This window comes from Heloderma suspectum, chromosome 3 (genome assembly GCF_057233095.1).
Source record: "Heloderma suspectum isolate Gila_16-S chromosome 3, 16-S_ref, whole genome shotgun sequence".
NCBI lineage: Eukaryota > Metazoa > Chordata > Lepidosauria > Squamata > Helodermatidae > Heloderma > Heloderma suspectum.
This window is the reverse complement of record NC_139460.1, coordinates 82,445,753-82,459,135: the sequence shown is the minus strand read 5'-3', so window position 1 is coordinate 82,459,135 and position 13,383 is coordinate 82,445,753. Positions and strand designations below refer to the sequence as shown.

General features: G+C 45.3%; 1 protein-coding gene across 1 annotated transcript in view; it reads left to right on the top strand.

The window, feature by feature from the left end:
* Positions 1 to 13,383, top strand: part of ADAMTS5 (ADAM metallopeptidase with thrombospondin type 1 motif 5) — a 71,792-nt gene that overhangs the window by 42,899 nt on the left and 15,510 nt on the right. The window contains exon 3 of the mRNA XM_084841710.1: positions 7,596 to 7,763. Coding sequence (XP_084697836.1) covers positions 7,596 to 7,763 — 168 coding nt within the window. The remainder of the gene's footprint in view (positions 1 to 7,595; positions 7,764 to 13,383) is intronic.

Here is a 13,383-nt window from a genome sequence, read left to right as displayed (position 1 = left end):
GGCAGGTACATCATACTGGCTGGGAGTTGTAGCGCAACTCATCTGGAGGGCCCCAGGTTGGGGAAGGCTGCATCATACACTGAAGTTTTATCAAAGTACAATTGAAATTATGAAATCCTGACATGAATGGCATCTGTGTTGCAACCTGACAAGGGCTCCTTGGAGGCCTCTCTCAGTCTAATCCAGTAGCCAAGTCCAGACACAGACAAAGGGATTCTTTTCAAAGCTTTATTCCTCTTTTACAACTTAACAACTCTACCATTAGCAACTAGATATGAGCAGCAGAGTACCTATGCCCTAAGTTGGAACAGTTGGTCCCCGTTTCAAAGGCAGACCCTGAACTTATGGGCTAGGGAGAGTCCCTCCCCTTTTCCCTTGGATCCTCTGGGCACAACCATTGTTTGCGTGCCAACCAGGCACTACGCCTCCTTTCCGCACCCTCCATTTGGCACCGCTCCCTGCGTCGGCGTCACGCGTCCAGCAAGTCTGCTTCCCGCGCTCTGTCACTCCCAGGACTGCTATCTATGCTAGGAATGCCGGTGGGAGGAATCTCTGTCAGCTGTTGGCCCTGGGAAGGATGAGCGCGCTCCTCTCCCAGGAGCAGCTCCTCTTCCTCAGAATCAGAACTACTCTGGGATTCTATGGGCTCAGTGTCCACCTTGACACAACCATAGCAAAACACATGAATACTGTAACATTGTCATATGTGCTATGATTTTTAACCCAAAAAGCAATGGGGTAGACAAAAGAAGTGTTTCAATACAAAGAGGTTAACAATGCGTTTAGGACCTCATATAAGTCCTTCTTATAGCCATGTATACTTAAAAACCACCAGGTAGAAATATGTAGTTGCTGCAGTCTTCCCTGGACTAAATGAATAGCATGAATATCTAATGACAGAGCCACTTGTACACTCTGAAACTTGTGCGCTGCTTCAGGTGGGAGGAGAAATAAACACAAACAATGTTGCAAGTTAGAATGGAATAAGTCCTTAATGAATAGCTTTGGTTTAGCTAATGGAAAGTCAACATGAACTGTTCAGCTTCTGTAAATATGCGCACAAACACCCCAAAAGTTGTTCATGTAACCACTGTTCTGTTAGGTGTGCTGGCTGTGTAATGTTACATTCCTGCTTTTCATAATAGTCCTGGAGTATTTCTAGACATCAAAGTAGAAATGTTTAGCACAGAGCTAAAAAGTGTAGAACTCAAAGCTGTATTGCATGAATATACTATGCTCAAATTCATTACTGCATTTTAACTAGTGCTAAATTTAATTTTTCACTTTGTTTCTTTTTACTTAAAAGAAATGTGGAAAAATTGAGAAATCAAGCTGAGACAAAAAGACCCAGTATTTTTCAGGGGCCAAGATTAATTCTTAACATTTTCCTGCCCCTAGAGGAGTGGGGCTGCCATCCTTTTATGAGAGCCACCATTATTTTTACCCACAATGCCTTGGAAATGATGCTATGTCCTTACAGAGCATTTCCAAGGTATTGAGATGGGACATGGCGGCCCACCGGGACACCAATTCAGAGTTCTTTCTCCACAAGTGGCAGCAGACCAATATGTTACAGAAAGAACACAAAACAAGCCAGATAAGCCCCCTCCAGGGCTGGAAAATGGTAAGAATTTCTCCTAGGCCCAGAGAACATAACTGAAAATACCCCATTTTTGTGACCTATGAATGGGCCCGCAAAAGTGAAATGGCATTTTTAGTACAGCTGTAATTAATGTTTTCCTTCCCTGCCTGCATGAAACCCAGAGCACCAAGCCATATGGACTAGTACTAAAGGTGCTCTGTTGCAGCAACTCAGTGGTACAGCACAGGTATAGCATACAAGAGATCCTAGTTTTGGTCCGTGGCTATGGGGAATAGCCATTCACACACACTCTTGACACAGTATAGTATTTTAGCCAATCAATACAACTGGCATGTGGACCAATTGAGACTAATTCAGCTAATTGCCTGATTCATTCATCCATATCCCAGGACACCACTGCAGTGGGGGAGTGTTTACTTAAGCCGCCTATATTGTTGGTATGCCATTATGCTGGCACAGAGGGGGTGAGTGTCAGGTTTTCCGATCCCCCCAGTGCGTATGCTTAGGCAGTCTGACACTGGGCACCCAAATCAGTGAGGTTTCTTTATTGCAGGGAATCCCACAGCAAAAGCTTAATGGTTACACTCTTCAGAAGTCATATAGCTGAGAGTCAGTAGCTATAGGCTCTATGTAATTCTAGAAAAGTCCAAAGCTAAACACTACCACCCTGACTGAGACCCTCATTTCCCCGTTGTCATTCTCCACGGTTCTGAACACAAGGGAAGGGACTCTGGATTCCTGGGTACCTAACCCAGGCAATCCTTTCATGAGGTTCCAGCCCCGGACATGGAAAGGGAATGATTCCTGGAATGAACCCATCAGACAATCAGGGGATAGCTTCTTGAAAGGCCTAAACAACTTTCAAAGGAGAGTCCAACTTTGAATCTTTTGTTGATCACTCCAGGCTACATGGCCAAGGCCTATCAAGATCAAAGGAAGGATAAACCCAGACACGCAGGGAGTTCCATGCTACCGCCTTCTCATTGGTAACTCCACACTGCATGCGTCCAGGCAGAAGGAAGTCCGAAAGTCGTAGATCAAACCCAGCCTGCCAGTACGCTGAGCTGACAACAAACAGACACACACCATCCACAGCAATGAGAGTTCAAGTCTATGAAAAGCCGCACGGTACTTTTCATGGCAAGTCCTTAACAATCCAAAGTTCCTGTCCATGTGCAGAGTGCCTCCAAAAGCCCAGACCATGATGGATCCAAACAGAGAAGGCTTCAGGCAATGAAGACAAGATGTTCCTAGCAAAGGCTCTTTGCCTTGGCATCAGCTTAAAAGAGAAGATGTGACTGTAAGACACCCCCTTCTGATCCCTTGACAGAGAAGGGCCTTTAGCCTTTCAGCAAGGCCCCTGTCTAAACACGGCATCACTGATCAGCCCTCCAGCATTGATGTTTCAACCTGGGCAACCCTTCTGGGCAACCCCACCCTACATCGGTCTAGGGATGTACGAAAGTCACCTTTTCGACGGGGTGATTCGCAGTGGGGGGGAGGCGCTCCGCACCTCCCCCCGAAATCCTAATCCAGCCGGCTCCGCTCTGCGGAGCCGCCAGCCAGGGCCGCCCGCAGCCAGACATCTGGCCACTGGGCAGCCTGCAGGAAAAAACAAACAAACAGCATATGCAAATGGCGGCGGCTAAGGCAGCCTCCATTTGCATTCCCCTTTTTTCGCTGTTTTAGCCTACGTAAATATTTACGTAAGCTATTATGGTGAAAAAAAGGGGAACACAAATAGCGTAGTGGGCGCTATTTGCGTTCCTTTTTCCCCCCGCCGTTTTAGCCTACGTAAATATTTACGTAAGCTATTACGGCAAGGAAAAAAAGGAACGCAAATAGCGCCCACTACGCTATTTGCGTTCCCCCTTTTTTCGCTGTAATAGTTTACGTAAATATTTATGTAGGCTAAAACAGCAAAAAAAGGGGAACACAAATGGCGGCCGCTTTAGCCACCGCCATTTGCGTACACTGTTTTTTTTTTTTAGCTTGCCATGATGGGCTACATAAATACTTACGTAGCCTATCACGGCCTCCACAGGGACATAAATGGCATCCCTGCATTAGCCGTGATAGGCTACATAATTATTTACGTAGCCTATCACAGCTATGATGAGGAAGTGAATGGCGGCCACGCTGCGGCCACCATTCACAAGTCAGCACGGACGGCAGCAGGTAAGTGCTCTGTTTCACGCACCTTTCATGGGGGGGGGCTTCGTTCCGCCACAGATTTTGGGGGGCCGAATGCACTGGCATTCAGCCTCACCGAGATCCGTGGCGGAATTCTCTGACATCCCTACCTCTGTCAGGTTCTCACAGACAGCTTCCAGCCTCCCTGCCTGCCAAGGCCAGACCAGCAGGTGGACAGGGAGTTGGGTGGCTCCCCCTGGCTCTGCTCTGAGAACACTGACAGAGATAAGCTCACACAGACTCTGACATTCCAGAAACTGAATAGCCCCAAGCCCTTCAATGCTACTTCTAATGAAATCCTGGCTATAGCCTACAAAGCCCTGACAGTGAGTGACCTCTGACTGGACATAAGGTTAAATGCTACTCTTTCCACACCTGCCACCACACCCAGCCTCTGCCCACTTCTCTTCCTGGTAGTGACAGCATTGCATCAGTGCAAAAGTATTGTTCACCAGCATAGACTCGCTCTACCGGTGTATCATTGTGATCCACCAGAGGAAGGGGACATAGTAGTGATCCCATTCACCCAGTGGGCATAACTCCAGGACTGGATTGCTCTTCTGCTCTCCTAAAAACCAGGTGTTTGGTTGCATGGAAACGACAGCTGCTCAAAAACTAGCAACAAAGCTTGCTCACGGTAGCCATTTCAAATCACAGGCCTTTGTTTCTGGTGACCTGTAGCGACTACAGACTTGTGGTGCTACTGCAGCCTTTCCCATCCTGGTGTGCTCCAGATGTTTGGGACTACAGCTCCCAACATTCCTGACCATTGGCCACACTAGCTGCAGCTGATGGGAGTTGAAATGCAAAACATCTAGAGGGCACCGGGTTGGGGAAGGCTGTGCTGGAGCCTCTCATGTTTGCTTCTTTTTTTTAAGGCTATGGGGGTTGGACTCGATGGCCTTATAGGCCCCTTCCAACCTTACTATTCTATGATTCTATGGGGCCTTAAAAAAAAAAAAACTTTTGTCCTAGCACCCCCACTGAAAGAGATGGATCTGTCAGCACATAGGAAAACACTTTGACTACAGCACAGCAATAGCTCAATGTCCAACTTGCAAATCATGGGTATGTTTCCACAGCTTTCATGTAATATATCCATGGCTTGTTATAAGTGCTTGTTATCTGTTCAGTATGCATATGCGGGATGCTGCCGTCTGTGTTGTTGCCCTGTGTGTCCATGGCTCTGACAGGGACCATTGTAGGAGCAGTACGAGCTGTATAGCAGCATAGGCAATACGCGTGGTCCGCAGGCCACATACGGCTTCTTTCGCCCTTTTTGTGGCTTCCACTGCCCCACCATTTTGCTACCAGACTTGAGGCTGCTGTGGCTAAAGAGGGTGATTTTGCTTTAAGGCACGGCATGCAGGAAGCATACACCATGTCTGAAAGCAAAACCACCCTCTCTTTTGCCGCCACGCTGCCAGATTTTGGCAGCAGGGGTATGGGGCCCATGAGGTGGGCAATGCATACCTCAGCACCCATACGTTGCCCACCCCTGCTGTATAGCTCATTCAAAGCTTCCAGCACAGGCATGTGGTTTTCTAGGAACAGTACCCACAGTCCCAGGTTTGCACTGTAGGAAACTTCCAGACTGAGGCCTTCTAGCGCTACCAGCTAGAAAGCAGCGTACAACAATTCTGTCTCTTTCTCCTTAATGGATTTTCTGCAAAAAGGAAAAAGATGAAAGAAGTGGTGGGAAGACACACACACCCCTCCATAAACATCCTGTGAATGAGGCCGGGCGGTGGCACCATAAAAGCCTCGCGTGGAAGCACCCCCAGTGCTGAATCAAGAGCAGGAAGATATTTATGTGTGGATTTTCCCAAAAACACGACTGTAAGTTGTCATCAGACTTGTCAGAACAAACTCAGTGCCAGTTGCAAATGGATACAATATGAGCTTCGTTACATAAGAACGCAGTAAAGTGTTGATGTAGCCTGCCTGGAGCGCCTTTAAAACACCGAGTATATCCTGGTGCCATTCCTTTCATGTGTTTGATGCGCGCTCTGTGATAACATCAGACACGGAGACAGCATAGCCAGCGCTGTCTTTGTGTTCCCTAAAGACATCCTTTGTTTCAGGATAGCCTTTCAAGGTTTTTGGCGCAGATAGAGGGAGAAGGTTATACAGAGCCCTCTGTGTTAAAATTGCTGCCAACCTATTGGCATATATGAATCCACTACATCTTGAAAGAGGCTACAGTCTCGCCCACCATTACATGTGCTTAAGTCTTTTTGTTTGTTTCAAGAACTCCAAGTGTACACATACATTTCCAGTGCGGCACTGAAAGTCCACCGGTGATTTCAAGGCAATTGCAGGGGTGGAGGTGAAATGGGGGTGGTTTGGAAGGGGGAAGATTTTCCCCAAGGTTCATTTCAAAACATGGAATGCTCCATCGGGGATGAGGGACGTGTAGTATGGGTACCGTACAGGGCAGCCTTCCCAAACTTGGTGCCCTCCAGATTTTGGGGGACACAGCTCCCATCATTTCTGACTATTGGCCATGCTGGCTAGGGCTAATGAGAGTTGAATTAAAAGAGGTATGGAGGACAGCAGTTTAGGGAAGGCTGATGCAGGGGTAGGTAGGAATATGGATGGGGACCAATATGGTCGCATGGAATGGCAGCAACCAAGAAGAAGCCATTCTTTGAACATTCACCCTTTTGTTTCCCACCCCACTCTAGATTTCAAAGACTATTTCCCATGCGTCCCTGTCTTGCCTGCTAAGTTGCTGTTGAAGCATCAGTGATGTATTAGGTGTAGACCAAAAATACAAAATTCAAACTCCTTCTGCTATTTCATGAGCTGAATAATAATCTGCTCTGGGGCAAAGTACTTATTTAGAATGAGTTGTCTTAACAAAACCTATATGTCCATTACTAAATTATAGTTCTGAGAGTTTCTTACAGATATTTTGAATCTTATACTTGCCACCAGTTCTAATTTTAAAAACCCTCTCCTGCCCCCTTCTTGGAAGGTCTGCTGCTTTATACTTCTCTCTTTGCTGCATCAGAGACAGTCCCTGCCAGAAACCCCTGTTAGAAATTGGATGTGGAATAGGGTCAAAGAATCCTAAATTGAATCAAAGAACATTAGATGAAGGCCAAGAACATTTTTCCCCATTGAAAAGGCTTGGGGAAAGCTACATGCCATCATGTACATGCACCAATGTATGTGCATATAAAATTGCCTTACATTGCAATCTACACATGGGTATTATGCCATTTCTCACACTAATTTTGTAGCTTGTTAAGCATATTTAGCTGGTTGTTGTATTAGGGGTTAGGAGAGACCTGTGCCCAGATCTGATTGGCTAGTGACTTGGAGAAAGGGGGACAGCCCTTGAGCCATCAGATTTGTTTAGTAGGCATCTCTGACATGGGACTACTTGCTTGCTCCTTTTCTAACTTATAGCATGTTATAGTCAGGATCATGGATGTTAATCTATAGTGGTATCGATCTGTAGGCCCAGTTGCACAGTGTTTAATGCAAAATAGGTGACTGCATGGAAAACCCTGGCTTAAGGTAGTAGGGTACTGGATGGGGTTCCAGCCCTGTTACAGGCTGATGGAATCCAACACATTTACTATAAATACATATTTAAAGAGCTGATAATACATTTTTAGAATAATGTGTACTAGTTCACTATGTTAAAATCACACTGTCACAGTGTAAAACAATTTGAAGAAATAGGTAGAGTGTTTTCATTTCCATATCTAATGCTCAGACTGAGACATTTATCTTCAATTATACATTTTTAAGCAGTAAAGCATATTTCCCTATTTCCTTCTTACAGGGCACCTCCTTGGGCTTTCCCACGACGACTCCAAATTCTGTGAGGAAAATTATGGTTCCATGGAAGATAAGAGACTTATGTCTTCCATCTTAACAAGCATTGACGCTTCCAAACCATGGTCCAAATGCACGTCAGCAACGATAACAGAATTTTTGGACGATGGCCATGGTATGTATGGAGAACTTGGCATTGGATATATGCTGAACGTCATTCTTCACTTATTTTTAAATGGAAAGCTGATGCATTTGTTATTCTAATAAGAACTGAAATTACTTTCACACTACTTTCACTTGTTCTTTTATATTGCTAGAACAATTATAGGACCCAGTTTGTTACCTCACTCCAATTGTGTTAACTGCAATGCTGTAATGTCCTTAATACTCTGTTGTTGTTGTTCAGTCGTTCAGTCGTGTCCGACTCTTCGTGACCCCATGGACCATAGCACGCCAGGCCTTCCTGTCCTGCGCTCTCTCCCGGAGCGTGCTCAAGTTCATATTCATTGCATCCGTGATGCTATCTAGCCATCTCATCCTCTGCCGTCCCCTTCTCCTTTTGCCTTCAGTCTTTCCCAGCATCAGGGTCTTTTCCAGGGAGTTTTCTGTTCGCATTAGGTGGCCAAAATATTGGATCTTCAGCTTCAGTATCTGTCCTTCCAATGAGCACTCAGGGTTGATTTCCTTTAGGATGGACTGATTTGACCTCCTTGCAGTCCAGGGGACTCGTAAGAGTCTTCTCCAGCACCACAGTTCGAAAGCATCGATTCTTCGGCGCTCAGCCTTCCTTATAGTCCAGCTCTCACAGCCATACATTACTACTGGGAAAACCATAGCTTTGATTAGACGGACCTTTGTCAGCAAGGTGATGTCTCTGCTTCTTACTATGCTGTCTAGGTTGGCCATAGCTTTCCTCCCAAGGAGCAAGCGTCTTTTAATTTCATGGCTACAGTCACCGTCTGCGGTGATCTTGGAGCCCAAGAAAGTAAAATCTGTCACTGCTTCCATTTCTTCCCCTTCTATATGCCAGGAAGTGATGGGGCCAGATGCCATGATCTTCGTTTTTTTAATGTTGAGTTTCAAACCAGCTTTTGCACTCTCCTCTTTCACCCTCAACAAGAGGCTCTTGAGATCCTCTTCGCTTTCTGCCATTAGGGTGGTATCGTCTGCATATCGGAGGTTGTTGATAATTCTCCCAGCAATCTTAATTCCGACCTCTGATTCATCCAACCCGGCATTTCTCATGATGTACTCTGCATATAAGTTAAATAAGCAGGGTGACAATATGCAGCCTTGTCGTACTCCTTTCCCAATTTTGAACCACTCGGTTGTTCCATGTCTGGTTCTTACTGTTGCTTCTTGACCCTCGTACAGGTTTCTCAGGAGACAGGTAAGGTGGTCTGGTACTCCCATCACTTTCAGAATTTGCCACAGTTTGTTGTGATCCACACAATCAAAGGCTTTAGCATAGTCAATGAAGCAGAAATAGACATTTTTCTGGAATTCTCTTGCTTTCTCCATGATGCAGCGAATGTTGGCGATTTGATCTCTAGTTCCTCTGCCTCTTCGAAACCCAGCTTGTACTTCCGGTAGTTCTCGGTTCGCATACTGCTGAAGCCTAGCTTGTAGGATTTTGAGCATCACCTTGCTGGCATGTGAAATGAGCGCAATTGTGCGGTAGTTTGAACACTCTTTGGCGTTGCCCTTCTTTGGAATTGGAATGTAAACTGACCTTTTCCAGTCTTGTGGCCACTGTTGAGTGTTCCAGATTTGTTGGCATATTGAATGCAGCACTTTAACAGCATCATCTTTTAGGATTTTAAATAGTTCGGCTGGAATACTGTCATCTCCGCTAGCTTTGTTGTTACTAATGCTTCCTAAGGCCCACTTGACTTCACTCTCGAGGATGTCCGGCTCAAGTTCAGTGACCGCACTATCATGGCTATCAGGGACATTCAGATCTTTCCTGTATAGTTCTTCTGTGTATTCTTGCCACCTCTTCTTAATCTCATCTGCTTCTGTTAGGTCCCTGCCTTCTTTGTCCTTTATCATGCCCATCTTTGCACAAAACGTTCCCTTGAGATCTCCAATTTTCTTGAAGAGATCTCTAGTCTTTCCCATTCTGTTGTTTTCCTCGATTTCTTTGCATTGTTCATTTAAGAAGGCCTTCTTGTCTCTCCTTGCTATTCTCTGGAACTCTGCGTTCAGTTGGGTATATCTTCCCCTTTCTCCCTTGCTTTTCGCTTCCCTTCTTTCGTGAGCTACTTGTAAAGCCTCATCAGACAGCCACTTGGCTTTCTTGCATTTCTTTTTCTTTGGGACGGATTTCGTTGCTGCCTCCTGAACAATGTTACGGACCTCCGTCCATAGTTCCTCAGGCACTCTGTCTATCAGGTCTAATCCCTGAAATCTATTCCTCACCTCCACTGTATATTCATCAGGGATATGATTTAGGTCATACCTGAACGGTTTAGTGGTTTTCCCGACGTTCTTCAATTTAAGACGAAATTTTGCAAGAAGCAGCTCATGATCTGAGCCACAGTCAGCTCCAGGTCTTGTTTTTACTGACTGTATGGAGCTTCTCCATCTTTGGCTGCAAAGAACATAATCAATCTGATTTCGATATTGACCATCTGGTGACGTCCATGTGTAGAGTCGCCTCTTGTGCTGTTGGAAAAGAGTGTTTGCTATGATCAGCATGTTCTCTTGGCAAAACTCTATTAGCTTTTGTCCTGCTTCATTTTGTACACCAAGGCCATGCCTGCCTGTTATCCCGGTGATTTCTTGACTTCCTACTTTAGCATTCCAATCCCCTATGATGAAGAGGACATCTTTTTTTGGTGTTAGTTCTAGAAGGTGTTGTAGGTCTTCATAGAACCGATCAACCTCAGCTTCTTCGGCCTCAGTGGTTGGGGCATAGACTTGAATTACTGTGATGTTGAATGGTTTGCCTTGGATTCGTACTGAGATCATTCTATCATTTTTAAGATTGTACCCCAGTACTGCTTTTCCCACCCTTTTGTTGACTATGAGTGCTACTCCATTTCTTCTAAGGGATTCTTGCCCACAATAGTAGATATGATGGTCACCTGAATTAAATTCGCCCATGCCTGTCCATTTGAGTTCGCTGATTCCCAAGATGTCGATGTTCAATCTTGCCATCTCATGTTTGACCACCTCCAGCTTACCTTGATTCATTGATCTGACATTCCAGGTTCCTAAACAATATTGTTCTTTACAGCATCGGATTTTCTTTTCACCACCAGACACATCCACAGCTGAGTGTCCTTTCGGGTTTGGCCCAGCCGCTTCACTCTTTCTGGCGCTACTTGGAAATACCCTCTGCTCTTCCCCAGTAGCATATTGGACACCTTCCGACCTGAGGGGCTCATCTTCCGGCGTCATCTCTTTTAGCCTTGTGATACGTTCCATGGGGTTTTCTTGGCAAGAATACTGGAGTGGGTTGCCATTTCCTTCTCCAGTGGACCACATTTTGTCAGAACTCTCTGCCATGACCTGTCCGTCTTGGGTGGCCCTGCACGGCATAGCTTATGGCTTCACTGAGTTACGCAAGCCCCTTCGCCACAACAAGGCAGTGATCCATGAAGGGGTTAATACTCTGTAGCTAGTATCAAAATGAATAACAGAAGCAGTAGATGCTAATGTAGTAGTAGTAGTAAACAGCATGAGTAGTAGTAATAGTAGTAGTTAAATAGCAGTAAATAGTAGTAGCAGTTGTAATAGATTACAAATAAGTAGTAAGGGTGCTTTACAATCCATTTCTGATCCACTTTGACAACAACCATGTGAGGTAGCCCACTATTCTCACCACCTGTCAGGTGAAAACTGAAGTTGAGCAAAGTAATATGTGCCAAGACTTAAGTGGAGACTTTGGCTCAGGGTTCCTAGTGTGTTGAAGAGCTGATTGTTTAATTTGTTTCTCTACTATTAGTATTTCAATATTCTTAACCAAGTTCTCCTTAACAACAACAAAATGCTCTTGAAATTCTTCACTGTGTTCCTAAAGCAACTGCAGTTCTTAACCATTTCAAATTCCAGAATGCTTAGATAAAAATGACCTAACTGAACGAATGGATCCAGTTGTTATGGCAACTGAAATACTTATGGATGAAAAACATACTGTATGCATGCAGAACTTGTAAAAAAGCAACATTGTGTGGGATGGCTTTCGGTGCTTTGTGCAAGCGCATCTTTTATCCTCTTATCACGTTTAGAGAATAACCTCTAGCTTTTGGCTATTTTATTAGGCAATTATCAGATCTCTTCAGTTATACCTATATTGCTTTAGTATTGAATGAGGGCGCAGTCCTACGGCCACTAGACATACTAGGGATTTTCACCTCCAAAGCCATAGACAGAGCTATGACCACAGAGGTGAAAATCCCCATTCGGATCTTCACTCCCGTCCCCCTTCCAGCCGCTGCAGAAAGCTCCACAGCAGGTCCTCTTCAGAGGCTGGTGAGAGGAGAGCATCCCAGCAGGGCATAGGAATCTTGGAAGCTTCCAAGATCAGACTGTTCTATCTAGCAGGTGGCAACCCGATAGGGTTGGGCCCATAAATATGTTGCAGTGCAATCTTACCCATAGGGCAAAGACAGGATTGCTATGAAATCCGTTCTGCCAGTATAGCTCCATATTACACCAGGCTTGGGGAGGGTGTGTGGGCTGGCTCCTGGCAGGTTACATGAGCCCCATCGTGTGCGCCTTCTGGCTGCTTCTCTGGCTGCGTGGTTAGAACGTTGCTCTGTAGAGTGGGATTCTTGAGTTCTAGTCTGCCCTTTGCTTCTCCTTCCTTTCCCCCCACCATAAACAACTACTAATAATAATAATTATTCCCAAAAGGAGGATGTACAGGCACCTACCACTAATTTGTTTAAAGTATTGGACTTCAGCCTGAGCAAATCAGTTTCAAATCCTGTTCAGCCATAGAGGTCACCCAAGGGTGAGTTTGGCCAGTCCCTCAGCTTAATTTACCTCACAAGGTTATTGTGAGGATTAAGGCAGGGGGAAGGAAGGAAATGTACTCTGCCCTGAGCTCCTTGAGTAAAAATCGATAGCAGATAGATCCTTCTCTTCTCTTCCTTTCTTCCTAGAGTACGACTCAAAACCCAGACCTTTGGTTTCCCCTTGCACTGTTCTTTCTCAGTGACCTACGAAGCAGTTTACAGCATTACCTCCTGTGACCTTGCTGTTGTAGGGTGCATTCTTCAGTGGGTCTCCTCCTTCCCCTTATAAGAAGCATGTTTGCCTTGGGATTTTTACCCAAATGTGCTGCCATGTCCAGCCTTATTCTAGCAAAACATGACCCTTTCTCTTGGAAGAGAGTCTGCGTGGGTTCTACATGCCAGCCTCCTAACCACTGGCTATTGAATGCTCTGACATGGGAGACCCTGGTACCTACTCATAGCAGACCATTTGTGCATTCTGTGTACTGGATTCTGTAACACCATCATGGTGTTCCTGCTGTTGCTATCATTTGATTGGTGCCTTTCATGCATGGCTAATGTGGAGGTGTTGTTGGCAAGCATTGTGTGATTGCTGGGTGTCAGTGGCTGTCATTGCTATGTTAACTCCTTTATTCAATTGATAGTATTGTGCTTTTGATATTGCTCCTGGGGTAGGATTCTAATTAGTTGTATTAAGCATGCTTAAGCACTGCCACTTCTATTTTGAATGAAAAGCAAGCGATCAGCAGTAGTTGCTAGTGAGGAGAGTTGATCAAATGGAAATCTCTTCTCTCTTCCCCTGCCTGCAGCAAGGCTGGAAAAGAGATG